This window comes from Rhinolophus sinicus, linkage group LG07 (assembly GCF_036562045.2).
Source record: "Rhinolophus sinicus isolate RSC01 linkage group LG07, ASM3656204v1, whole genome shotgun sequence".
NCBI lineage: Eukaryota > Metazoa > Chordata > Mammalia > Chiroptera > Rhinolophidae > Rhinolophus > Rhinolophus sinicus.
Window position 1 is genome coordinate 282,158 of NC_133757.1, and position 24,248 is coordinate 306,405.

General features: G+C 59.0%; 2 protein-coding genes across 4 annotated transcripts in view; both read right to left on the reverse strand.

Annotated features, from left to right (window-relative positions):
• UTF1 (undifferentiated embryonic cell transcription factor 1) lies at window positions 1-1,152 on the reverse strand. Its single transcript, XM_074338668.1, has 2 exons — window positions 574-1,152; window positions 1-492 (listed from the first exon to the last, which is right to left on the reverse strand). Exons 1-2 carry the CDS (start codon window positions 1,118-1,120, stop codon window positions 2-4), a joined length of 1,038 nt encoding a protein of 345 aa, XP_074194769.1. The 5' UTR covers window positions 1,121-1,152; the 3' UTR covers window position 1.
• Window positions 1,153-4,938: 3,786 nt separating this feature from the next.
• Window positions 4,939-24,248, reverse strand: part of KNDC1 (kinase non-catalytic C-lobe domain containing 1) — a 51,479-nt gene continuing 32,169 nt past the window's right edge. The window contains exons 18-31 of one of the 3 annotated variants that reach the window (XM_019728311.2): window positions 20,521-20,550; window positions 16,761-16,854; window positions 16,579-16,676; window positions 16,145-16,365; window positions 15,305-15,418; window positions 14,365-14,512; window positions 14,078-14,257; window positions 13,402-13,608; window positions 12,719-12,801; window positions 12,388-12,535; window positions 9,073-9,195; window positions 8,923-8,982; window positions 7,958-8,115; window positions 4,939-6,675 (exon numbers count right to left, since the gene is read on the reverse strand). In XM_019728311.2, the coding sequence (XP_019583870.2) occupies window positions 6,444-6,675; window positions 7,958-8,115; window positions 8,923-8,982; window positions 9,073-9,195; window positions 12,388-12,535; window positions 12,719-12,801; window positions 13,402-13,608; window positions 14,078-14,257; window positions 14,365-14,512; window positions 15,305-15,418; window positions 16,145-16,365; window positions 16,579-16,676; window positions 16,761-16,854; window positions 20,521-20,550 (1,896 nt within the window). In that variant the 3' untranslated portion in view covers window positions 4,939-6,443. Of the gene's footprint in view, window positions 6,676-7,957; window positions 8,116-8,922; window positions 8,983-9,072; window positions 9,196-10,319; window positions 10,550-12,387; window positions 12,536-12,718; window positions 12,802-13,401; window positions 13,609-14,077; window positions 14,258-14,364; window positions 14,513-15,304; window positions 15,419-16,144; window positions 16,366-16,578; window positions 16,677-16,760; window positions 16,855-20,520; window positions 20,551-24,248 lie in introns of those variants that run through there. The other 2 variants (XM_019728312.2, XM_019728314.2) reach the window with 2 other exon arrangements.

Below are 24,248 nucleotides of genomic sequence, written 5' to 3' on the forward strand. Positions count from 1 at the left end.
CTCACTCGCGCCGGTCCGCCAGGACGCCCCGCTCAGCGGCGGCGCTGCCCAGGATGAAGCCCACCGCCAGGGACACGGTCTGGTCGAAGGAGCCGCGCAGCTGCTCCACGTGCTGGTTCAGGGTCAGCAGCTGGTCGCGCAGCGGGCCCAGGATGGCCACGATGTCGCCCAGGTGCCCCAGGGTTTGCAGGAGGGCGGCGTTCAGCGACTGGGGCGCGGACTGTGGAGGCGCTTGATTCTCTGGGCGGACAGGCGGCGAGTCGGAGTCTTCCCAGGCGGCGTCGGAGGGCGGCGGCGGCGGCGGCGGGGAGTCGGGGCCGTGGGAAGGCGCGTGGTCCTCTGGGCGACCGGGGACGGGGGTAAAGGTGGGGAGCGTCGTCGGGGAGCCGGGGGCGCGTGAGGCGTCCGCAGACTTGGCCGGGGACGAGCTGAACCTGAGTGTCCAGGCTGGGTCTGCGTCGGGGTCGCGCTCAGCTAGTAGCGGCGGGGCGTCTGGAACGCGGAACGGGTGGTGGGGTCCGGCACCCGGGGCGTGCCAGCTGCTCCCCCACCCCCATCCCCCACCCCTCCTACCTGGCTCCGCGGGCATGCTGGGGGCTGGTCGGCGGCCGCGCTGGAGGCGCCCGGGCCCGGGGGAGCGGCGGCGGCCGCGTCTGCGCCCGGTGTCGCCGAGCAGTCCCATGAGCTCGCGGATCTGCGCGTCGAAGGGCCCCGGCGGCTGGTCGTGCGCGTCGCGGAGCTTGTCCTTGAGAAACTTGTAGCGGCGGCGGCACTGCGCGGGCGTGCGCCGCACCTGCTGGCGAGCCAGCGCGGCCGACACGCGCCGGTAGATGGGCAGCGCCCGGCGGCGGTCCAGTAGCAGCGCGCGCCACACGGCCGGCTGCAACAGCGTGCCCAGCAGCAGCTCCGTCTCGTGCGCGCTCCAGGGCGTGCGCTGCGCCGAGCCCGGGGACACGGGCGAGCCAGGGGACGCAGGCGCCGCCGGCGCGCTAGGCGAGGCGGGCCGTCCGGGCGTTGTCCCCGGGGCGTCCCCCGCCAGCCGTGGCTCTGGATCCGGACTGGCCGACGCCAGCGGCTCGGGGAGCGCCGGCGGAGGTGGGCGCCGGGGCCGCAGCAGCATCTCGGGGCGGGGAGTCGCGCTGGGGTCCGGGCCGCGGCCCGTGAGGCCGCCCACACACGCTCTGAGGACCCCGAGGGCGTCCGCCTTCTGTCCAAGCCGAAGCCGGGCCGGGTCTACGCGACCCTCCCACCGCCCCGCCCCGCCCCGCCCCGCCCCCTCCGCCCGCCAAGTTCAACTCGGGCTGTTGTGGCGCCTGTTTCCCCGCTAGCCTTCCCGCCCCTAGGCCGTGAGTACACAGCAAAGCTCCTCCCCCGCCCGACGGGCAGACCCTGCCAAACAACGGGCTTGTGCTTTTTAAATTGTTTAATCGGGGTGCAAGGTAGCAACGGAGACGTGGTTAAGCGCAACGTTCAACTCGTGTATATGCTGGTGCCCTCTCACCACCACGCCGGAAGCTCTAGCTTCGGGAGGCTGCCGCGCCCCCCCTCCGTGTGGCCTTTGGTGCGCCCTAGGATGTTGTTTGCCAGTACGTTTCTGCGCTGGCTCTGCCCCCTCCCCTTCTGGTGCAGTGTTAGTCTGTGCACAGAAGGCGGCGTTCATTACTGCCTGCAGGCAGCTTAGGGCTTCGTCTGATAAGGAGCTGGGACCAGTGAACAGGATTAGTGTCAATTCACACACACACACACACACACACACACACACACACACTTCACAGAAAGAAACCTGTGGCTGACATTATGGTTAATATAGTGTATTGAGCATTACGTCCTGAGATTAGGAATAAGAAGGGTGTCCAACGTGACCGCTTCTGTTCAACGTTCTTCTAGAAGTCCTAGCCAGAGCAATAAGACAAGAAAAACCAGTGAGATGTATACATATTGAAAGGAAGAAGTAAAACCGTCATTATTTGCCAATGATATGATTGTATACATGTAAAGTACAAAACCCACAAGCACATTATTAGAATTAATAAATTAATTTAGCAAGGTCATTGAATGAACAATAAACAAAAATAAATTTTATCCCTGTATTCTGGCTACAGTAGTGTTTACAGCTTTGTAGTTTGGGATAACTAGATCTACAGTCATGCTGCAAACACAGCAAGAGTCCCTTTGCTTCCCTGCCATGCACCCCTTACGTGGCTGTGGTAGGCTTATCAGAGCTAAGAAATTAGTGTCACTATGACATTGTTCCCTGAGCCACAGACTTTATTTGGGTTGTACTGAGCGTCCCTTTTCTGTCCCAGGGGTCCCATCCAGGGACCTGCCTTTAGTCATTACGTGTCCTTGGTGTCCTGTGGGGCTTGGCAGTTTTTCCGTCTTGTTTTCATGTCACTGACACTTCCAGGACACTGGTCAGTATGTTGTGGACTCTTAGTGTGGGCTTGTCTGGTGTCTTCTCGTGACTCGACTGGGGTTATGGGTGTCGGGGAAGACTACAGAGGTTCCGTGCCCATCATATCCCGTCACGTTAGGGTGTGACAGCGTCAGGACTGATGCTTACCCTGATCTCCCTGAAGGTGGTGCCTGAGTGCATTCCCTGTCAGGCCACCCTCCTCCCGTCCCTGCCCTGCAGTGGGGGTCAGTCACCAGGTCTGCCCCCACTCGGGGTGACCAAGCTGCACCGCCGGGGGCATCTGAGTGTTAGAGATTTCGGTAACTCCCCTCATTTATTTATTCACTACGTTGTCCATCTCTGTCAGTGTGGACTCTGGACGTTCATGTCACTCATGGGCTACAGTCCGACCCTGTGTAGTACTCTGCTCCCCGGCTCAGGTCCTGGGAGTCCCTCAGAGCTCTTCTCTTCTTTCCCTCCTGTCCTTTGTCCTTTGACATGCTCTGTCCCCCCCTTCCTTATTTTAGCCCTTTCTTGCTCCTGACACTCCGAGATGCTCCTGACCACCTGGTAACTCCCCAACTCCAGCCTTAGAATCAGCTGATCAGCGATTCCTCCAAAACTCTCTGGTGCCCTCTTTTGGAGAGTGGCATCTGGAAACTGAGTTGGGTACAGTTGCCGGCTGCTACTGGGGTGTCAGTAGCCAGTGGTTCTGGGGGGATCCCCCCCAGGGGATACTTGGCAATGTCTGGAGACACTGTTGGGGGGGTGCTGCTGGCCTGTGGTGGGTAGAGACCAGAGACGCTGTGGAAGCTGCAGTGCACGGCAGCCCCACCGCAGGTGGTGCACCTGCACGGCGGCTGTCAGTGACGAGGACCCTGCGGCAGCCCGGAGCCCACGTCACACATCCCTGTAGTACTTCTGTACCCGACCCCCGTGCCCTGCACTGCAGGGTTGGTCCTGGATCCCGTAGCTACAGCTTGTCATTGTCCTGCCCCTGTGGGCATGGAGCACAGCCTCAGAATTGCTAACCTCAACGCTGCGAGTAGGTCTGAACACGTGCGGTCTTCATGCGTACCTCTTTCCTCTCAGGCTTGACCGGTTCCCTCAAAACGCCTTTTCCCACGGTTCCTTAGGTCAGCGCCTGTAGGGACAAGAGACAGACGAAGATGGGGGCTGGAGGAGTGGCATCTCCTGGCCCAGCGCCCCAGGAGGCCTCCCAGTTATTTGCAATAGGCTTCAAACAGGACACAGCAGGACATGTCCCTGGTCTGCAGAGTGACCGGTGGGCTAGCTGCCAGAGTCCTCTGTCGCCACATGGAACCACGGGTCTGGGGGCTGGTCGGCGGCCTTGCAGTGTACAACCACACTTTAGTTACTGACTGCAGTGTGACAGGCCACTCCAAGCTGTGGCGAGGGCAGTGCCAGTTCATTATGTTGGTGATTCTGTGGTCAGAGCTGGGGTGCGGACCAGGTGGCTGGGCAGGCGGGGTTGGCCTCTGCCGGGCCAGCCCGGGCACTATTTTCCGGTCTATGGCCTAGCTGTGTGGGGCCCCACAGGCCTTCTCCACGTGGCATGTGCTGGTGACTTGGTGGCTCCTGGGCTGGCCTGGATGGTTGGGCTTCTCTCCACCTCCATGCAGCGCACCCAGGGCTATGTCGGGCGCTCACACAGCCTGCTGGCCTCTCTCGGGTAGTCGGACCTCATACAGGTGGGGGCTTTCTCGTGAGCTTCGGTCACTGGGCTGGAGGGACCTATGAGGCGGGAGCCTGGGGAGCGTGGCTTTCACTTCTCATTGATTTGATTAGACTGGTGCTGTGAAGGGAGGCCTGTGTCCTGGCACTGTCCTTGTGTCTCAAGAGGGAAGAGGTGCCAGGTTCACTGGTTTCCAACTGGTGAGGACCCAAGCCACCCACCCCACGCCTCGGACCCCAGCACCACCTAACCACGGCAGCAGCTGTCCGCAGTAACACGGGTTCACTGCTTCGTTGTCTTGGTTATAAAACTTTACTCTTCCAGACTCTCCTGCTGGACTGAGAGCTTTCTTGTTCATGTGGGAACTTCCCCACACGTCTGTCACCTCCACAGAGAACACCGGTCCTAAACGCTCCAGCAGGACCCATCCCAGTGGTGACCAGCCCCTCGCTCTGGCCAGGTCGTGCCAGCCACTGTCCTGCCCACAGGCTCAGCTGCGGCCTGGGTGTGGGTGTGCACAGGGGGTCTGCCCAGTGGGAGCTGGGCAGGGTGACACAGCAGCCTTGGGCCGTGGCCCCAGGAGGCTTTGGGTCAGCCATGCTGGGTGGTTTGCAGTACTCTCCTCCAGAGGCAAGTATTTCCTGCAGAGCGACTTTGCTGTTCTCAGGCCTGTGAGTTATGGGGTCTCAGTGCTGGGACCTGGATGAGGGATGAGTCGGCGGACCTGGCCTTCTCTGCGCCCGGCCCAGCACTTCTTGTCCCCTCGCCCTCCAGGAGCACCTGACTGTCCTCTGGCCCTGGAGGAGGCCACCCTGACCCACGAAGCAGCAAGACGAACCACAGGGAATCTGTCTTGGTAGAAATGATTTTATTTAGAAATTTGTACCATGGGACACGAGGGTGCCATGCAAACAGTCGTGCTTAAGCCCAGAGCCCAGTCACTTCCCCGAAACTGTCGCAAGTGGAATGTGTATTTGTGCTGGACACTAAGTTCGCTTCAGCTTTGTGACACTATCTTTGTTAAATTCAAAATCTGCAGACGGGAGTTCATTGGCAGAATGTAACTTTCATATAAAAGCCTAAAAAAACATGAAGCACATTTGCACGGCCAGGACTGCCGAGCTCCCCGTATGGCCCTTTGGAGCAGGACCTGGGTGTCTCAGACAGGTTTGTGGGAAACACATTGACATTGGAAGTGCAGCCTTTTATCACAAGTAGCAGTTTTTCTAGAAGTACCACTAGTGGGTTGCTCTAAATCAGTAATTCTAAAGCTCAAAAGAGCGATCGTGGGTCTTGCAGCGATTTGCAACTGACCACATAGGTGCTGGGATGGTCCCGGGCACCTGGCCTCCTGCTGTGGGGAGAGGGCCCTGTCCGAGGGTGTCCCCGTCCACTGGGCCATGCTCAGCACTAGCCATGTGGAGACAGGCCTGGGGAAGAGCTGGGCACCATCGAGGCAGCAAACTTCATTTCCTCGTAGGTGCCAAAGCGCTAGTGAGGATGGCGCATGGGAGCCCGGGCACGCCATGTATGCATCATGCATGGTTGCTGAGGGTGGGGGGCAGCGGCCGCAGCCCTCGGGGCCCCAGGCCACCAGACAGGCAGAGGGACGCTCTCAAGGCCCGAGGCCGCCTCTCTGCCTTGGAGCTGCTATGTCCTGTGTGCTTTGCTGGGAAGCAGAACCCTGGCCAGGCCGCAGGAGCCCCACCAGGGGCTATTGTGGGAGGTGGGGTGGGGGGAGCCGGTGCCTTGGGGGCTGCCAGTGCGGAGCTGCGAGGCTCAGGCAAAGGCAGGTGGGCTGGGAGGGATGGGGGGAGGCGGGAAGGCTCTGGCATCCCCGTGGGACTGGGACTCCCGTGAGCTAGATCATCAGGGCTGGTGGGCGTCGTGAGGGAGGGACTATAAGCCAGGTTGGGGCTTGGCTGGCGGGAAGCCCTAGTGGAAGGGGTCAGAACCCCCAGGAATCTGCAGCTGGCATGGAGGTGGTCAGAGGTCAGCCTTGGTCCTCTGTGTCTGGGAAGACAGGCCAGACCCATGAAAAGTGCTCAGAAAGCAACTAAACATCTGTGGGGTGGCCTGGGGAGTGGGCCGGACTGGGTCACTGGGGCAGTGGCAGAGCCCTGTCTCCCAGATGTGTGAACTGTGTGGGTGCTGCCGAGCTGACTTACTCTATTTTCACTCAAGATTTAGGTTGTAAATATTCTCGCAGAAATACCCCAACCTCCACTGACACCCATCCTCTCTCCGGGGCTCCTGGTGCGCTGTTGAGGCAGCGGGCTGTGTGGGCAGCAGTCAGGTGGCTTTGTGTCGGGCGGGCCTCGTGTGGACCCCACACCCACACCACGTCCTCCGTCACTGGAAGGTAGACTTCATTCTGCGTAGCTTGTCCTGAATTCTCCGAGAGTGCTTCTCGCTGGCCGTCTGGTGGAAGCTGGTCCTGGTATCTGCCGCTAAGACGGAGACGTCGGCCCCGCTGAAGCGGACGATCCTTTGCTTGAGGCACGACTGAAGCTTGGGGTCGGCAGTGAAGGTGTAGGGGTTCTCCTGGAACGCGTGCACCTGGCTGGCCACCCTGGCTATGTTTCTGGTCGGGGGAGGAAGGACACGTCAGTCTGCAGGAGGCCACACCTCCTGTCATTGCTGGCACCAGTGTCAGCTGCTGGGCACACAGGAGCGCTGGGGACGTAGACAGCTAAAGGGTGTCGTCAGCGTGTGCTGGGCAGAGCTCTCCCCAGCACCGTGCTCAGCGACGTCAGCACAGCGGTGGGAGAGCCGCCACCGTGCGAGTGTCTGCACCCGTGAACCGGCCAATGCTGCAAAACAGGGCTTTCCCCAAGAGCTGGAGGTTAAGCTGTGAGCAGCAACCCCCGGGTGTCATCCAAGAAAACGGGTGACTCAGAGGAGAAGTCCTCACCTGTGCCCAGGGGCGCGGACCCTCAGGATATTCCTGTCCCCAGTCTGGGTGAAGACAGTGTGTCCAGTGTGAATTACAGGACAGCCAGGTGTGCCCGTGTCTGTACAATGGTCTCAGCCCACCCTATCTGCATCCGGGCATCCCAGTAAATTTTCAGTCCCCATTCTGCTGATGTGGGTTTTCTGACCTCATACAGAGTGTGCCCTGTGGTGTCTCTTAAATGCTGTTTACAGTTGGGTGACTGAGAGGGGCCTTGCACAGAGAGGCTGGAACCAGCGGGTTCCAGGTCCCAGGCCGTGTCCTGACCAGCTCCCACCTGCCTCCTGTGTGGACGACGAGAGAAACAGGGAGAGCAGGACAGGGTGGAAAGTGAGGTGAGGACCCCCTGGAATGGTCTGGCCCAGGGTGGCATCAGACATAGACCTGGGGCTCCAGGGGGGGAGGGGGCTTCTGATGGCACGGCTGTGCCAGGCGAGGCAGAAAGGAGCAATGTCCTCTTCAGCTGGGGTCATGGTGGTGGTTTTTACAACCAGACCCCCAATCTGCGCCTCCCACGTGGGCCCCCAGGTGTGCTGGGCTCCCGGGTATGCGGGCACGGCAGGAAGAAGGTGAGGGCTAACCATGTGTCCTACAGAGACAGCTCTAGGGAGTGGCCTGAGGGGGCAGTGGAGGCAGCGAGGGGAGATGTGAAAGCTGGGGCTCATGAAGGGCAGCAACTTGCCACTTGAGATGAAGTTCAAGGTGGCCTGGATCTCCCAACAGGAAGGTCACAGCAACCTTGGGGCAATGTTTTGGGAGCACATGCGCCCAAACTGTGGGAAATGCTGGCATCAAATCTGCAGAGAAGGAGGTGGCTGCAGTCACTGGGGCAGCGGGTGGGAGGCCTGGGCCATGGGGAGGGCTGAGCGGGGGGGCCCAGGGCTCAGGGGCGGAGGGGTGGGGGAGGCCCCACCTGAGCTTGCTCCACCTGTGTGCCCCGTTGGTCATGGTGAAGCCCCCGGTCTCCAGCTGCTGGATGTGCATGGCCAAGAGCCGGGCTGCTGGCAGGGTGGGCTGGGCCCTGAAACGCCGTCCTTCCATCAGACACAGGCTGTCACTCTTCAGGAAGACCTGGTGCCCAGCCAGCGGTTGGGGGGGGGGGCGGAGGACAGGCCAGAGGTCAGGCTTCGTGCTCAGCTGGGGCCCACTCAGCGCAGCCGACCCCAGGTGGCGCCCCCGTTCCCAGAGTGGCGCTAGCCAGCAGCCCACCCGAGATGCACCCTGGATTGTGGACTGGGGACCGAAAGTTGAGGTGTCTTATGCTTGCAGACACCCAGGAGCACAGGCATTCATCAGAAAGCTGCACACCTGCCGTTACTGAAATGGCAAATCCCTTCCTGGCTTATTCCCCATGGGCTCTAGAAAGGAGCCGGATGACCACATCCCAAACGAGACGAGACCCGCACTGGCCAGCTGCAGGGACTGCCAGTGTCTGGTGTCTACCAAGGACACACAGTCCTCCGCCCTGCAGGAGCTGTGTCCAGCGTGGGGCTGCCTGGGTGCCTGCTGCCTGTTTGAGGGACACGCCTATCATTATAAATGGTGTTTCCTCACTCAGGATCTCATGAGGCAGACTTTGCATGTTGCCAGTTAGCCAAGCTCAGATGCCCTGGGCACCTGTGCCCTGTGCCACTGGCCCGGCAGGTGGGCTCCTGGAGCTCTGAGCTCCCAGCTGCCTTTGCCAGGTGAGCAGCAGAGGCCCCGGGCGGAGGGGGACGGGCAAGGCAGGCTGCTCCATGCACGACCCCGAGGGGACCGTGTGGACTGGGGGCCGTGATGCAGGCTCTGCTGGGCTGGACCCTCAGGTGTGCAGAGTGTGTCACTGAGGAGGGGCCCAGGTGGACACAGCTGCCAGAAGCTCACGCAACGCAGCCGTACCTCCACGGCTTTCAGCTCCTCCATGACCTCTGCTACCTTTGCGGGTAAAATTCTCCAAGCCTAGAATGAAAGCACAGGTGAGGCGGGCAGCGTGCAGGTGCCCCCCCTTACCCCCCCCACACGCCCTGCACGGCCTTCAGGCGGACTCACAGGGGACTGCCTCACGGCAACATGCTCTAGGCCACCCAGGATCTGCATGGCTGTCGCAAAGTTCCTGTGCTCATAGCACGATTTCGCAATCAGCAAAAATTTGGACAGCAGAGTCACCTGCAGCTGAAACAGGAAAATGGAGCATTCAACATCTTGCAGCTACGACAGACGGATGGGGGACATTTTAGGGCGTGTGGGAAGAACCCAGTGCCAGGGCCCAAGGAAGCGTGTGCCCCACCCAGTGTGCAAGGAGCAGGCCAGTGGGCTCAGGTCTGGGCAGGAGGGTGGGCATGAAACACAAACAAAAAGCAAATGCCCAGTTAAGTGTACAGATGTGCAGCGAACTCAACGTCACATCTCAGGTGCAGCCACTCCTGGGACAAACCACTGTGCCTGAGTGGGACAGATGGGGGCAGCACAGCTGCAGGACCGGGAGGGTGGCCCCCCCAGAAAGATGCAGCCGAAGAGTCCAGAAGCAAACGGCACAGATGGCAGCTTCTCACTGCCCGCTGGGCCGGCGTCCACTGTGGGATGCGGTTCAGTGTCTGACGGATGTGGTCGCATGCGGTGGGCAGCTCGCGCGATTTGACAGGAAGCCCCCGGTGAACCCCTCCTGCTCAAAGGGATCTCATTCCTAACGGCCACACCACTTCACACCAGACCCAAGGGCCCACGGGTAGCACTTGGCATGCACACAATTCCAGACTTCTGGAAAGTTCTGAATTCAGCCGACCCCTCCTTTCGGAGCTGCCTCAGCCTGCAGACGGTCGCCGTGGCAGGGCCATCCTTCAGGTGGGCACAGTGCCTGTGGGTCCCAACCCTGACACCTGTCCACTGGGCCTGACCCCAGTCTGGTCACACAGACGTCCCTGGCGGTCGTTCGCCATGCACGCTCCCAGCCATCTGACTTGTGCTGAGGGGTCTTGAAAACCATTTTCCCACTCATACTCTTTAAGTTGACATCTCATGTGTTTCTTTGTATGTTTAAGTAGAAAAGTGTGCAATTTCAGACACTTTCAGATAACTGTTCCATCGCCTTTTGGTTTTTTAGAAAAATTTTTGTGGTAATAAAAATATAAAATTTGCGCACTTAGCCATTTTTCACAGTCTAGTAGTGTTAACCACGTCCACCGGCTCGTGTCACATCTCCAGCATTCCTGGTCTTGTCAGACTGAAATGGTCCCTACTGCACGGTGCCCCCCTCCCAGCCCCGTCCCCACCTACTTCCTGTCCCTGAGTGTTACTACTGCAGGTCCCTCCTATGGTGGCATCAACTGTACTTGTCTTTTTGTGACGGGCTCATTTCACTCAGCGCAATGTCCCCACGGTCCATCCACGTGGAGCTGGTGCCACAATTTTCCTTTTTCAGGCTGAGCAGCAGTGCACCGTGTGGCCAAACGACATCTGTCCACCCACCGATGGTCACCTGGGTTGCTTCTTCCTCGTGGCTACTGTGTTCCATCACTTTTAAACTTATCTGAGGAAATAAAAATCCTGTTTTGCCTTCAAACTCACCATTTTTCATCCAAGAAAATACAAGCTTTTCTTTAAGGTGAGAAACTTTGCACTGTTTCTTTTTCTTCTTGAACTTGGATTTCCACCCCATTGCTCCAGGAAGTCAAATGAACGGAACGTACTGTTATCTAGTATTGACCGCCCGGCCCAGAGTTTGAATTCTAACAATTTTCTGTGATCAGTTTATGCCCGTCAGAGTTAGCATTCTGGCCTGTCCTGAAGGACATCACAGTAAGTAACACACCATGCGCGAGATGGCGGGTGCCGCAGACGTGGTGAGCATACGGGCTAAAGGCCCATGTGAACTTTCTCAGAAACGTGTCCCCTGGCGGCGTGCACTGGGCTCTTGTTGCCACCGGCTCCTGCTTCGTGGGTGAGTACTGCTTGTGGGTCTGTGCTGTTTTGCTTACAGGCACGTGGGAGCCCGTTCACATCCATGGATTGCTGTCACAGTGACGCCTGCAGTCTCTCTGCCCTTCCAGGCCGGGCGCTGACACCCTGGCTGTGAGTCTGATGGCTCCGTCACGCTGACGGCACAGCCTGGGACCACGGCAGACAGTGGCACTCAGGACGGGCGCCTACCTCTCAGGCTGCGAGGGGGCTGAATCTTGGGGCTCAGGTTCATCAAAGCTCCCAGAAGGCCGAGGCCTATGCAGTGACTGTCCTTGTTCACGTCCCCTGGAAGGGCCTCGTGAAGCCCAGCTACACAGGCTCCTGTGTCACGCCCTGATACGGGCAAGCTACATTCGATGTCACACACGACATTTGAAATACCATGGATTAGAACCACCAGTCCCTATTCCCACATCCTGGCAGAGGGAGGATGGGTCAATCTGTCGACTAATAAACCCCTAAGCTCGAAAGTTCACCCCAAAGGGGGAAAGGAGTAGAAAACTCTACAGTCGTTAATGGGACTTGGGGTTGCCTGGCAGGGCTTGGAGAGGGGGACATGAAGGATTACTGCCAAAGGGAAAACAAGTTGCAGAGGCTGTCAGTACCAGGAAGGCACATATCTTGGCTTCGCTGTCCGATGGGGAGGAGGTGGCCCTGGTGTTTCCTGCGGCAGCTCCTGGGGCCCTGAGGCAGGTGACTGCCCTCCATGGCCTGCCCAGTGCCCTGCTTGAAGCAGCTCGGTCAGTTCAGGCCGACATACTTGCAGTCCAGCCCAAGCCCCATGGGCCCTAGACGAGGCTGGGCCTGGTCCCTGGAAGGTGGGGGATCGGCCTATCTGGATCACCGACCTGTGTCACTTGTTCTACAAATTGGCTCAGGACACACAATGTGCTGCCTACAGGCGATGTGACAGTGACCAAGCTGATCCCCACCGCCAAGGAGTGCAGGATGGTGGGACAGTCTGGAGTCACCATTCCTAACCCAGGGACACCGCTAAGGCAGGAGTATGGCAGGGGCCCCAGGAGTGAGCCCTGAACCTCGAGTGTGGGACATGTGAGTGTGGCCGTGTGAGGGCCTGTGTGATGGGTGTGTGACAGTATTGCAAGTGAGACTGTACGTACAGAGTGTATGCATGTGTGAGAGACATACGTGTGTCTGAGTGGCATGTGTGGGGACTCCAGGGAGGACCGAGGCGTGTCATGGTGGCCCAGAGCCAACGTGCGTCCCCAAGACAGTGATGAACCTTACAGGCTGGGGTGTGACAGGTGGTGTGTGTTGGATGGCTTTACCCTTGGTCAGGTGGCTCTGCGGACCCCCTGCCCTTGGAGCGGTAACGACCGGGGTACCACAGGAGGTGCGGTCGGACCCCACACCCGGCTCTGAGATCATAGCTATGTAGGTGCCAACCTTGGAGGTGTGGCTGGTCACAATCTCGGCGGCCACCCAGGTGCTGACGTCATCTGCACTTCTTAAAAGGTGTAACAGGTACTTATCCTGGACGTAATTGGGCAGAAATAAGCTGCTGGTTTTGGCCAACACAGACTCGGAGCTGGCTCTGGAAAAGACAGAGAGGCTGGCTGTGTGGAAGGTCCAGCTCGGACTGTTTTTGACACCAGCATCTCCCTTTGGCCAAGAGTGTCTGTGAGACACTTAGGTGAAGCCCCCCCGCCCCCGCCAGCCCCTCCTACCAGTCATCTGTCCCAGGACACTGGGGCCGACACCACAGATGGACACTCACTTGGGAATGGCCACACTTTTGTCCGTGACACCCAGGGCCCGTGAGTTTAGGAAGTGGACGGGATGGCACTTTTGAAACAACTCCTGCCAGAGACAAGGACACAGAGGGTCAGGGTACCTTCCCTTGGGACCTCGTGGTCAAGCCTGGGGGCAACGGGGGCATCTCTGCAGTCACAGGCTCAGTGCCTGCCCAGTGTGCTGCCAGGCCCAGCCCTGGCGGCTCCGGTGTCTGCCCAGCTGTGATCGTGCTGGGTCTCGGTCACCGCTGTCATCTGTGAGGATGGTGGGGCCCAGGATGGTGGAGGGTCCTGGCAAGGGGTGCCTGGGGGCGGGGCTCCGGAAAAGGGGTGAAGGAGCCTGGAGACGCCTGAGCCCTGCAGAGCAGGGGCCCAAAGGGCAACCATCCGTCCACCCAGCTACAGGACATGAGACCGTTGTCCCACTGCAGCCTGCAGGGCGCCCTCCAGGCTCTGGAGGTGGGAGTGTGGGGGACGCAGGCGCTGGTGGGCGGTGGGTCCCATGTGCCCTTTGTGGGACCAGAGCCAATGCCCCTCCTGCGCCCCCCTTAGGTGACAGCTGCCAGTGGCCCGTGCATCTGGCATTTGCCCCCATCACGTGTGTGTGTAGCCCTGCAGCAAACATCTGTGGGGCCCGCGCCCTCCACCCAGCCTGGCCGGCCCTCACCTGCTGTAGCAGCGTTAGCTGGCTGAAGAGCTGGTGGGTGCTGTACTCTGTCAGGAAGTAGGGCCCCTTGCCACTGGCCTTGGTGTAGGGGCCGCAGAAGTCCTCGAAGAAGCAGGGCTTGGGCAGGGCGGATGCAATGCTGTACTGGTTCTCCTTGTGGTGTGGCAGCGCCAGCCCGTTGCCCCGAGACAGCCTCCAGGGGAAACTCTGCAGGGCCAGCGGGGTCAGACGGCCGGCAGGGCACCAGGCCAGCTCTAGGCCCAGGACCCTTCAGACAGGCTCAGCTACAGCCAAAGAACAAATGCTTCCCGCTCACGGACACCTGCCCTGGTCATTTAAGCAGGTCCCCCATGGACAGAGCCGCTGAGGTTTGGGGCTGTCCCTATATGTTATGGAAAGGTTCCCTCAGACCCTGTCCCCACCCAGGCCATTTCATGACAGTGGTTTCTCCACTTGGATCTCTGGCCCCAGGGTCAGAAAGGGGACGTCATCTGAGTGCCTGTCCTTGCCCAGGGTGAGTGGACAGGACGTGTAGCCCCACAGGGCTGGTCCCAGGCCTGGCAGTACAGGAACTTGTGTGCATGTACAGGGGGTGTGTACGCTCAGTGCACGTGGATGCACATGTGCATATGTGCTGCACACGCATGTGGGATGCCGCGGGCTGTGAAGGCCCCACCTTGCGGGAGGTGCCGTCTTCGGAGAACCTCTTACAGATGGCATTGAGAGGTCTGCTGTCCTCCTCGGCGTCCTTGGGGTCCTCCAGGCCTGTGCCGCGGGGGCCGCCCTCAGCCCACCGGTCTGCACCCACCTCCAGGAGGCCGAGCAGGTGCTCTGCAGAGCCATCCAGGGGCAGGACCTGGACAGAAGCCCAGGCGTCACTGCTGCTTCCCAGATAGGCAGCAGTTCCTACTCACAGAGTGCTGCCGACAGGCCATTCTGGCCATCGCCCTGCCTAGCGGTCACCTTGGAGGAGATGAAGTCCTCGAGCCTCCCCAGCAGCCCGGCGTTTCCCATGAAGTCCACGGCGTAGCAATCCTCCACCCAGGCCTGCAGGAGGCAGACGCTCCTCTTGTAGATCCTGGTGAAGGTCGATGTGGGGTCTTGCTGGGCTCTGGAGGCAGATGGAGGAGGCCTGAGCCGCTCAGGGCCCCTGCCAACACCGTGGGGCCCGTCCTGCCCGGGTCACCCCACCAAGCAAGGGGGTGTATATGGGGTCTGAATGCAGCTCTGCCTTCAAGGGGGCATTTCAGCCCTGACCCTGCCTGCCCAGGAGCGGCAGGCAGCAGGCAGCCCCCAACGGGGGCCCAGGGCTCAGCATCTGGGGCAGGGCCAGTGCCTCTCCTGTACCTGCCACCCCCACAGCCAGTGCACAGGACACCAGAGGGCAGGAAGCCGCGGGAGGGCGCTCCCAACAGGCTGGGGGGAGCCTGGCTGCACATGTGGAGAGTCAGGGTAGGGGGCCTCCCGTGAGCCCCTCCCCCACAAGGAGAAAGAAAGTGCCGATGGCCCCACTCTCCCAGCCTGGCAAGAGGGTGCACAGTGGTGTGGGGTGGGGGCTGGCGAGCCAGCTCAGAGCGGCCGGAACGGTCCACCTACCACCCTCCACCCCAGCTGGTCGGCTGTGGGGACGCTGCCGGTGGCGGCTGGTGGCTTACAGGGTCTCCCCCCTCGGTGTCCTGGTACTGCCCATCCTTCCCACCTGTTCCTGCCCCTGCCCCGTTCCCCCATCCCCTTCCCCACGGGCTCAGCAGCCTCTTCTCACTGGGACACCTTCAGCCCCTCCTGCCACTGCCTGTCCCCTTGCCTCCTCCTCCTCCCGCTGGGCTCTGCCCTCATCCCTCCTGGTCAGGGTCACCGGGGACACAGCGCTTCACAGCCAGCAGGGTGCCGGGGGCTCGAGTACCTGGCCAGGGAGCTGCTGATGCGGTCGAGCAGGAAGAGCAGGAAGTCGTGCGGCGTGCAGAAGTAGCGGAAGGTGTACAGGAACTGCTGCACGTAGCCCTCCAGGAAGGCGCCCCTGCGGGGGCGGGGCGGGGTCAGGCCGAGGACCTCCCTGTGTGGTGGGGGCGCGGCCACAGCCGTCACTGGGGCGCGGGGATAGTGCGTGGGCGTGTCAGCGAGTGTGCGTGAGTTCTGTGAGTGTGGAGCTGAAAGGCCCACACAGGACGCAGGGCTGTCTGTGGACATGGTGGGCAGAGCAGTGGAGGGGTGGAGGAGGGGGTGCTGGGGTGGCCCAGGGTCCCCGTGACACTGGGTGTGAGTGGACGGCACGCCTGCACTTATCAGGGAGGCTGATGAATCCAGTCAGTGCTCACGCCCCGAGGTGGCGGCTGCAGAAATGCCGCCATCCCTGGGGAGCCAGACAATTGTGGGGTGTTTTGACTCAGGGAAGTGGATGGGATCCAGGCGTGTCCCCAAGGTGCCTGTGTGTGTTTGAGAAGCCCACTGGGTAAGTTAATCAGGCTGAGACCCATGGGCCCAGGCCCACAGATTTGTGTGTGGTGGGGCCTGTGGCTCTGAGTTCACTCAGGCCAGGAGTCTAGCAAAGGGGGCAAGTGGCAGCTAACACATCAGTTTAAACCTCTGGTGAAAATCTTTGCTACATAAAAATGTGCGGCCGTCTCAGAGACGCAGGCCGAGGCTCTCCCCATCTCTCCCGCCCCTGTGGGCCCATCTCTTTGTTCCCCTTCCCTTCTGCTCGCAGGAGTCAAGGCCCTTGCCGCTGGGGCACCAGGGGCTGCACCTGGAGTAGAGGTACGCCATGAGCCCCAGCGGGGTGCCGGCCTGCAGGACGCGGGCCTTCCCATGGCGGCTGCTGCGCGGGTGCTTGCTGATGTTGTAGAAAATGAGGGACGAGCACTCGTCCAGGGGGCTGAAGTCCAGTGTGTCACAGGGGGCGGACGCGACGCTCACCACCACCGGCAGGGTGCAGGGCTCCAGGCCCCACCACTCCGCATACGCGACCTGGGAGGGGAGGGTGGGTCACCACTGTCGGCTGACCCGCTGCCACCAGGTGTGTGCGGGACAAGGGTGCCCAGTCACCCCACCACAGACCCCAGGGGCTGGCGCAACTTGTGGTCCCTCAAAAATCAGGGTGTTTTTTTTTTAACGACTGATTTTCAAGGTTTTAACAGTAGGAAACCCACATGAGGGAGGGAACAGAGATGGAGGACTTGCCTGTAGGTACTTCTTGACCAGCCCGAGGAACTGCACCTTGGACTTCATTTCCTCCAGCTGGCCCTTCAGCTTGGACAGCATGGTCTTGACCTCGGAGCCTGGGGGCAGGGCAGAGTCAGCCCCCATGGCTGTGGCCCATGGGCCCCTGGCCACCTGCGCAGGCCGGGTGCACACGCTCCTACCTTTACTCCGCTTCTCCTTCTGTAAGAGCTTCTGGTAGAACTTCAGAGTCTTCCGGTAGTTCCTCTTCTCCATCATGAGCTGCTGCTCCAGCTCCTGCGGGGGACAGCTGGTGAGACCCCGGCGGCCACCCTCCCTCTAGGTCTCCGTGGCCTTGGGCAGCACTCAGACGTACTTGCCTCTGCTGGCCCGGAGTCACATTTCCGCAGGGCCCACACAGGACGAAAACATGTTAGCACATGGGGACACAGGGCTCATGAGGATGTCTTCAGGGAGGTGCCAGCTTGCCGTGAGGGAACGTGTCTGTGTGCAAGTGGGGGTCAGAGCCCCGCTGTGGGTAGCCCAGGGCAGACACAGGAGCCAAGGCACACAGGCGAGTCTCTCAGTCAACTTACGCTTGCAAAGTGGATTTGACTGACCCACTTAAAAAAGTGTGGCCAAAAAACAGTGAGGCAACTGGCATTCTATCACCCTTTACTAACTGTGCCCGAGAACTCCAGGCCCTCACAGGCCCCCAGGACGAAAATGCAGGCAGAGGGTAGGGGTCTACATCCAATGCTGGGACCTCCTGGGATGTGGCTCTGCTTCTCGGGGGCCTACCCTTCTGGAGAGTTCTCCAGACATCACATTAGTCAGGAGACTGGGCACAGGGAACCACGCCTCCTTCAGGCCTCCCTGGTCACGGGGCGGCAGCTGTCACCATCAGGCATGTGTGGTCCTAGCCTCAGTCGGCTGCTCCTTGGCCACAGGTGTGCCCACCAAGGCCCCACCCTGCACTCTGGGGCCCCTTGTCTCAGCAAATCTGCCCTCGTGGAACGACCCCAAGCCGGCGCCTTCTGCCGGCTGCCTCTCCTTGGACCATAGAGGCTGCGGCCACCAGAGGCCTGGGCCAACCTCCCCAGGACACATCCTGCGCTGCTCTGGCAGCGCTTGTAACAGGATGTCCCAGGACACATGAGGACTCAGACCCCAGCAGATGAGCCCCTGCTGCTCGCCTGTGTGGGACTTCTGCCCAGAGCTGAGGACAGCGGAGGCTTCAGCCAGGTCACATCCCCATGAGGGAAGCAGCCCCAACCCCCAGGCTGCAGAGGAGCCGGGCCCCCAGCTCTGCTTCATGTCCCAGCAGCAGTGGACCCAGCTCCTTCCTGGAGAACGTCTGTCTCCATGAAGAAGCTGCCACGTCCTCCCAGGAGGAGCCACAGGCTTGCCTGGCAGGGGCTGCCCCATCCCTGCTGTTGCCCACAGTCCTGTGGACACAGCCTGGTCCCCACCACAGAGGATGGGCAGGGAAGCCCGAGGACAGGCTGGCTCAGGTCAACAAATGGTAGCAATGACCAGGGTCCAGACAGGACCCATCCTTTCGTGGGGAGGACAGCCTGTGTACCCACCTGTCTCCGGGCTTCCAGCCCAGGACTGAGGGGTAGGTGGTTCTGGGCTCCCACTGAGTGGGGCCTCGAGTTCCAAGGGGGCTTTGGCTGGGCTGTGAGGTCGGTTTTTCCTGCAGGAATAGCATGGGTGTGGAGGGGCCACGGTGAGGGCCGCGGCAGGGGGCAGAAGCCCAGGGACTCTTCGGCCCTGGGGAAACCGCATCCTGTTAACTGGGCAGGGGGCCCAGGCCCCAAGCACCACATGGACAGGGGTGTTCACCTGAAAGCAGATGCACCCAGGTGCTCATTTGGGGAAACTGAATCAGCTGAAATGCAAACAAGATCCCCCAATCTCATCATCCTGCGGCAGTGGCCTCTGCTTTGTTGACGCATTTGTTGCTGAACAATTCTGCAAAATGAAAAGCGCAGGATGTGTTTCTATTTAAACGTTTGAATGCCCTCTATCTGCTGGTTCTACAGAGAACGTGGTCCTGCGGCTGAGTCCTTCCGGGAGCTGGTATGTTGACTGCAGGGCAGTAGATGGTTGGCACCACCTGGCCAGGGCTGCGGGCAGGTGGTGCAGACTGAGTACAGCACAGTCCTCTGCCCAGTCTCCAGGTCCCCAGGGACCTCTGGGCTTGGCCGTGTGCAAATTGCAGGGGAGGCCGGCACCTGGGAAGGGCTGCAGTGATCTCCACAGAAACACGTGAGGCGCCACTCTGGACGAGGCTGCTGAGCGTCGCTACGAGCTGCCCCAAACTGGTAGAGCCTTCGTTTCCCTGGGACAGTGTTTCGGAGAGTCTCGGCTCTGACGTCACACTGCCTGCGTCCCAATCTGGATCCCCCATTTGATACCTGGCTGCCTCTCGGCACTGCCGCCAGGGTGGGGAGAGAGCGCCAAGCGCCGTGTGCAGAACCTGTGCCTCCAACATGGGGCCACCGGCCATGGGTGGCGTCTCTAGTATTGAATGAAGGAAAAATGCCAATGCCTCCATCATGGGGCCACACTTCAAGGGCTCAGAAGTCACACACGGCCAGTGGCCACCCTGCAGACCACACAGATCTGGAACATTCTGTCACGGAGGAAAGTCCTGTTTATGGCACCAATTGAGACATGGCAGCAAGTGCTAGTGGTCCCAAGGAGCTGTGTTCACAGTAGGAGTCGCCTCTCCTGTCTGGACGTCTGGTCTGATGAGGCCTGAGGGCCCCGTAGCCCCTGCACGCAAGCTTCTCCTTGATCCTTTCTGAGGACAGTGGCAGTGAAACTGGCTGACGTTCCCACAGCCTAAGAGGGCAGGATGGCCGGCGCCCTGCGTCCTAGAGCCCTCCTCCTTCCTGGGTGGCTCAGGGGGTCCCCCTGCATAAGGCTGCGTGAAGCCCCATGACCTCTTTGTCCTCTTATCCAGACGCTGATGTGGACCAATCTCCCAGAGCGGGTCTGAGGGCAGAGGCCACGGGACACGCTGCCGTCTGCTCCTGCATCCGGGTCAGCATCTTGGGAACCTCAGTTTATGAAGTTAGGTGTGAAGTTCGTCAACTTCACACACTACTGAACTGTAGCCCAATTCTTCAAAAAGGGCTGTTTTAACTGATTTTAAAGATAAACCTACATGGATTAAAATTCAAAACAGCACAAAGGACGACAGAGAAGGAAACATTCGAGCTGGGTGTCACCTAACAGTGACACTCTGGCAGAAGCACAAGAAACTCGACCGCAGGCTGACTTGGACCAGCTGGGTCCAGATAAAACATTTAGGTGCTTTATTTGTGAATTTATGTGTTTCCCTGGCCTGACCCGACTAAAGCCTTTTTCATACAATTAAGAGCATTAGTTCATTGGAGACAGAACCGTGAATGACGTGAGGCAGAACCCAGGCACATTGGCTACTGGGTTTTAACGGACCTGAAGGCGGCCGAACATCAGGGCGCAGACAAACCACAGAGGGAGCTGGAAAAACCAGGAATTGTAGACAGAAAAAAAGAGAGATGAACCGAAACCAGAGCCAATACTGAAAACAACGGCTGCTAGCAGCAGGATGGAAGTCAGAGCCACAGAGGCGTTGCAGTGCTGGGCACACGAGAACATGTACACACGCAACACGGCCCACTGCCACACGCATGTACACGGGCCCGTGGCCCATGCTGGCAGGTACACAGGTGCACGTCAGCCCGTGCTGGTGGACGCCCGCTGCCATGTGGGTCAGTGCCCTCAGTTGCCTGGGCCTGTTGCTCACACACACTCTCTCTTTGGGTAGCAAACATGAAATGTGTCCGTGCCTCTCGTTTTTGTTTTAAAACAGACACAGTGGGTTCTCAAAGAGAAATGGGAAACTACAGCCATGGGCTGGTCTCCTCCAACCCAGCCACGATGCAGAGAAGGGCCCAGGAAACTCACCTGCCTGCATTCAGGTTCCAGGACAGCCGTCTTCCCAGGTGAGCAGGAAAAAGGGGAAACAAAGTCACTCCTCGTTGTCTGCCCCACAGCGTCTCCCCAAATCACCTCGCCTCCTCCAGACTGTCCCCCACAGGAGCCACCTGCATAGTGACAGCGGAGCCAAGCAGGGTTCCCAGGAGTGGCTTCTCCTGGATCGGTGTTTCAGAGACGGGAGGCCCAGGGAAACCTCCTGGTCCCAACCACACCCCACGACCACACAGGAGTAGAAGCCGGCACCCAGCAGAGTCTTTGACTCAAGCTGGTCTAAGAGCCCACTTTCAAGAACAATCTAAGTGAGATGCAGGGGTGACCCAGGCTCGCCAGGGGCGTGTCTCTCCACAAGGGGCCGCCACTCTGAGAACACGGCTTGAGGAAAGGTCCCCATCAGCCTAGACCAGGCACCTCCACAGGGAACCCATGGGGCATCAGACAAGCTTCCTTGTGGAACTGCCACCCCCTACCACCTGCCCACAGCTGTCCACAAGGATGTGTGACCTGTGACATCAGAAGGTGGCCTATGATGTCAGAGGATGACCTGTGACATCAAAGGACATGATCTACGACATTACAGGACACAGCTGGACTCAGGGTGAAGATGCTGGGAGAGTCCACGTGGATAAGGGCACTGCCTCACATGTGCCTTCAGGCTGGGGGTTGCAGGCACCCCTGACCCCCACACTCACTGGCCCCAGCAGCGGTGATAGGACAGTGCAGCTGATGGGACGCTGTGGCTGCCTGGGCTCAGAGATGAGGGGAGGGCAGAGGAAGCCACCGGGATGGCCATCCCCCGCCCATCTCGTCTAAGATTCAATGGAAATGATGCCTGCAAGTCTCGTTTCAATCCTTAAGTCCCCAAGGCCAAAGCTTATCTCTCCCCCACTTTTTTTGTTCTTTGACTCATTTCAAAAACTTTTATTGTGAAAATTTCCACTGTGACAAGATATAAATAAAATTTACCATTTTAACCCTTTTTCATCATGCAGTTCAGGGGCATTAAGCACATTTACACAGTTGTACAGCCGTCGCCACCCTCACCCCCAGACCTCTTCATCTTCCCGACAGACTCTGTCACCCTCAGACACTAACCCCTGGCCCCGGCCCCACCATTCTGTGTCTGTGTCTATGATTGTGACGACTCTAGGGACGTGCTGTGCTCTAAGTGGGATCACACAGTGCTGCCCCCATGTGACGGGCTTGTTCCACTCAGTGTGCCGTCCTCCATCTCCGGCGGTGCTGGAGCAGCTGCCCGGTGTCCTCCTGCTTGTCTGAAGGCTAAACAACCTCCCAGTGTGACGGAATACGTGCTGCTTGTCCTCCATCCGCCCAGGGACACGTGGCCGCTTCCACCTCCCGGCCACCGTGAGTCACGCCGCTGTGAAGGAGGCGTGCACAGCACAGCCGTGGAGTTGCGAGGGCACAGGGTAGTCCCACCATTAACTTTGTGTTTTACTGTGTTTTATTTATTTTGTCAATTTCAAGTGATTAGGCAGTTACACAGCTCACAAAGAGATCGCCCCAAACAGTCTGTTACCCATCTGACACCGCACATACTCATCACAGTATCACTGCCGAAGTGCCCCATGCTGCACTTTACATCCGGGAGTTTGTTTAAATTACAGTTGATGTTCCGCTGTTAATTTCTGAGCAGTCACACTGTCTCCTGCAGCGAGTTTTCCATTTTCCTCTCCTGCAGTTCTCCATTTTCACCAACAGTGCTCAAGTTTTCGTTTCTCCACATCCTGTCGACATGTGTAGTTTTCTTTTTTAAATTAAAAACTTTTATAATAGCCACCTAGTGGGTGTGAGGTGGTGTCTCATGGTGGTTTTAACTTGCTTCTTCCTGATGACTAAGGACGTTGAGTATCCTTTCATGGGCTTTTCGGCCATTTGTGTATTTCCTTTGGAGAAATGTCTAAGCCCTTTGCTCACTTTTTCACTGGGTTGTCTGTTTTTTGTTGAGTTTTGGACTGCTTAGTATATTCTGTATTAAACTCTTATCAAATACATGACTTGCAAACATTTTCTTCCCTTCTGTGGGTGCCTTTTGTTGATAGTTTCTTTTGATACACAAAAGCTTTTAATTTTAATGAAGTGGAATTCAGTTACTTTTACTTTTGTTGCCTTTGCTTTTGGTGTTATATCCAAGAAATCACTGACCAACCCAAAGTCGTGAAGTATTCCTTGTTTTCTTCTAAAGGTTTTTATATTTTTAGCTCTCATATTTAGGTCTTTGATTTTTTAGTTAATTTTTGTATCTGGTCTAAGGTACAGCTCCAGCTTCATTCTTTTACATGTGGATGTCCCAGCACTGCTGGTCGCAAGGACTGTCTTTTCCCCTTTGAATGGCCTTGGCACCCTTGTCAAAACACATGTGAGCGTGTCAGTGACGGCTCCTTTCTGGGCGCTCTGCTCTGTCCCATGGTAGGTCTGTCCTTACGCCAGGACACACTGGTTTGGTCACAGCAGCTTTGTGGTGTTGAAATCAGGATGCAGGCGCCCCCAACTTCATTCTTCTTGTTCATAGTTGTTTAGGTGACCCGGGTCCCTTGAGAGTCCGTATGAATTTTAGGATGGGTTTTCCTCGTCTGTCAAAAACGTCCCTTTTAAATTCAGCCATCTGTATCACGTGCGTGTGGGGATATTTATTTTATACTTTGTTAGAATGCAGTCTGCTGGTCAGACTGCCCCAGCATGGCCCACGGGAGCTTTTCAGCTGGTTCCTGTGACCTGACACGCCTGTCACTGTGGTTTTGACCATTTCTTCACTTTCTGGCTCAGCTTGCATTTTTGTGCCCTGGTCCCAGGGTCAGCCCTCCTCCAGGGAGCCCTGGTCCCTGTGACTGGAGGATGGTGTCAGAGACAGACCCAGGTCTGGGCACTGGCTGGCTGATGGGCTGCTGTGCTTCTAGGCCCTGTCAGCGGACAGGTGGGGACACGTGTGGGTGTGCAGTCAGGGAAACTGTTTTGTCCTCCACCCCCATCGTCACCTCCCAGCAAACGTCACGGTCCACGGGTTGCTCATGGTCCTCCAACATCAGGACGGCGGTCTTGGGAGGACCCGTTCCACACTCGGTCACAAGGCCGGGGTTGTCATGAGTGCAGGCCCCGTCAATGGTGCCCCCTGGCCTCGCCCCGGCTGTGCAAACCCAGTACCCTCCGCTCCCCTGACGTGGGAGGATGAAGTATCACGCTGCCGCTCAGAGTTGGTTTGTTTTACGCTCCTAGGAAAGGCCACCGCAGGTGGGGACCGAGTGCTGCTGGGGACGAGGACACCCCAATTCTGAGCGGCCTTCCCTGTGCACAGTGCACACCAGTCAGGAGTGGCAGAAGGACCCGTGTCTGGGCTGAGCGCCAGGCTCTAACCTGCGGCCTCCAGCTTCCACGTGGCCTCAGGTACTCTGTACCCTGGGCTCTGTACACGTCGGCCAGGCCGCCCTCCTCACCAGGGCTTGACGGGAGGCTCCAGTTACCCCCATGCACGGCCTGAGGTCTGGGCGCCTGAGATCACACATGCAGGGCCCCCAGCCTTCAATGCAACCCGGAGGAAACGGCGCGATTCCCTAGAGCATGGCCCTGTCCCTACGTGTGCCAGCACCGCTGCAGGTGCCGGACTCTTTCTGGCTTGGGACTGAGTCATAAAGCGAAGCCCAGATGGTGGCGGGCGGTGAACAAGAGAAGCACTGGGACAG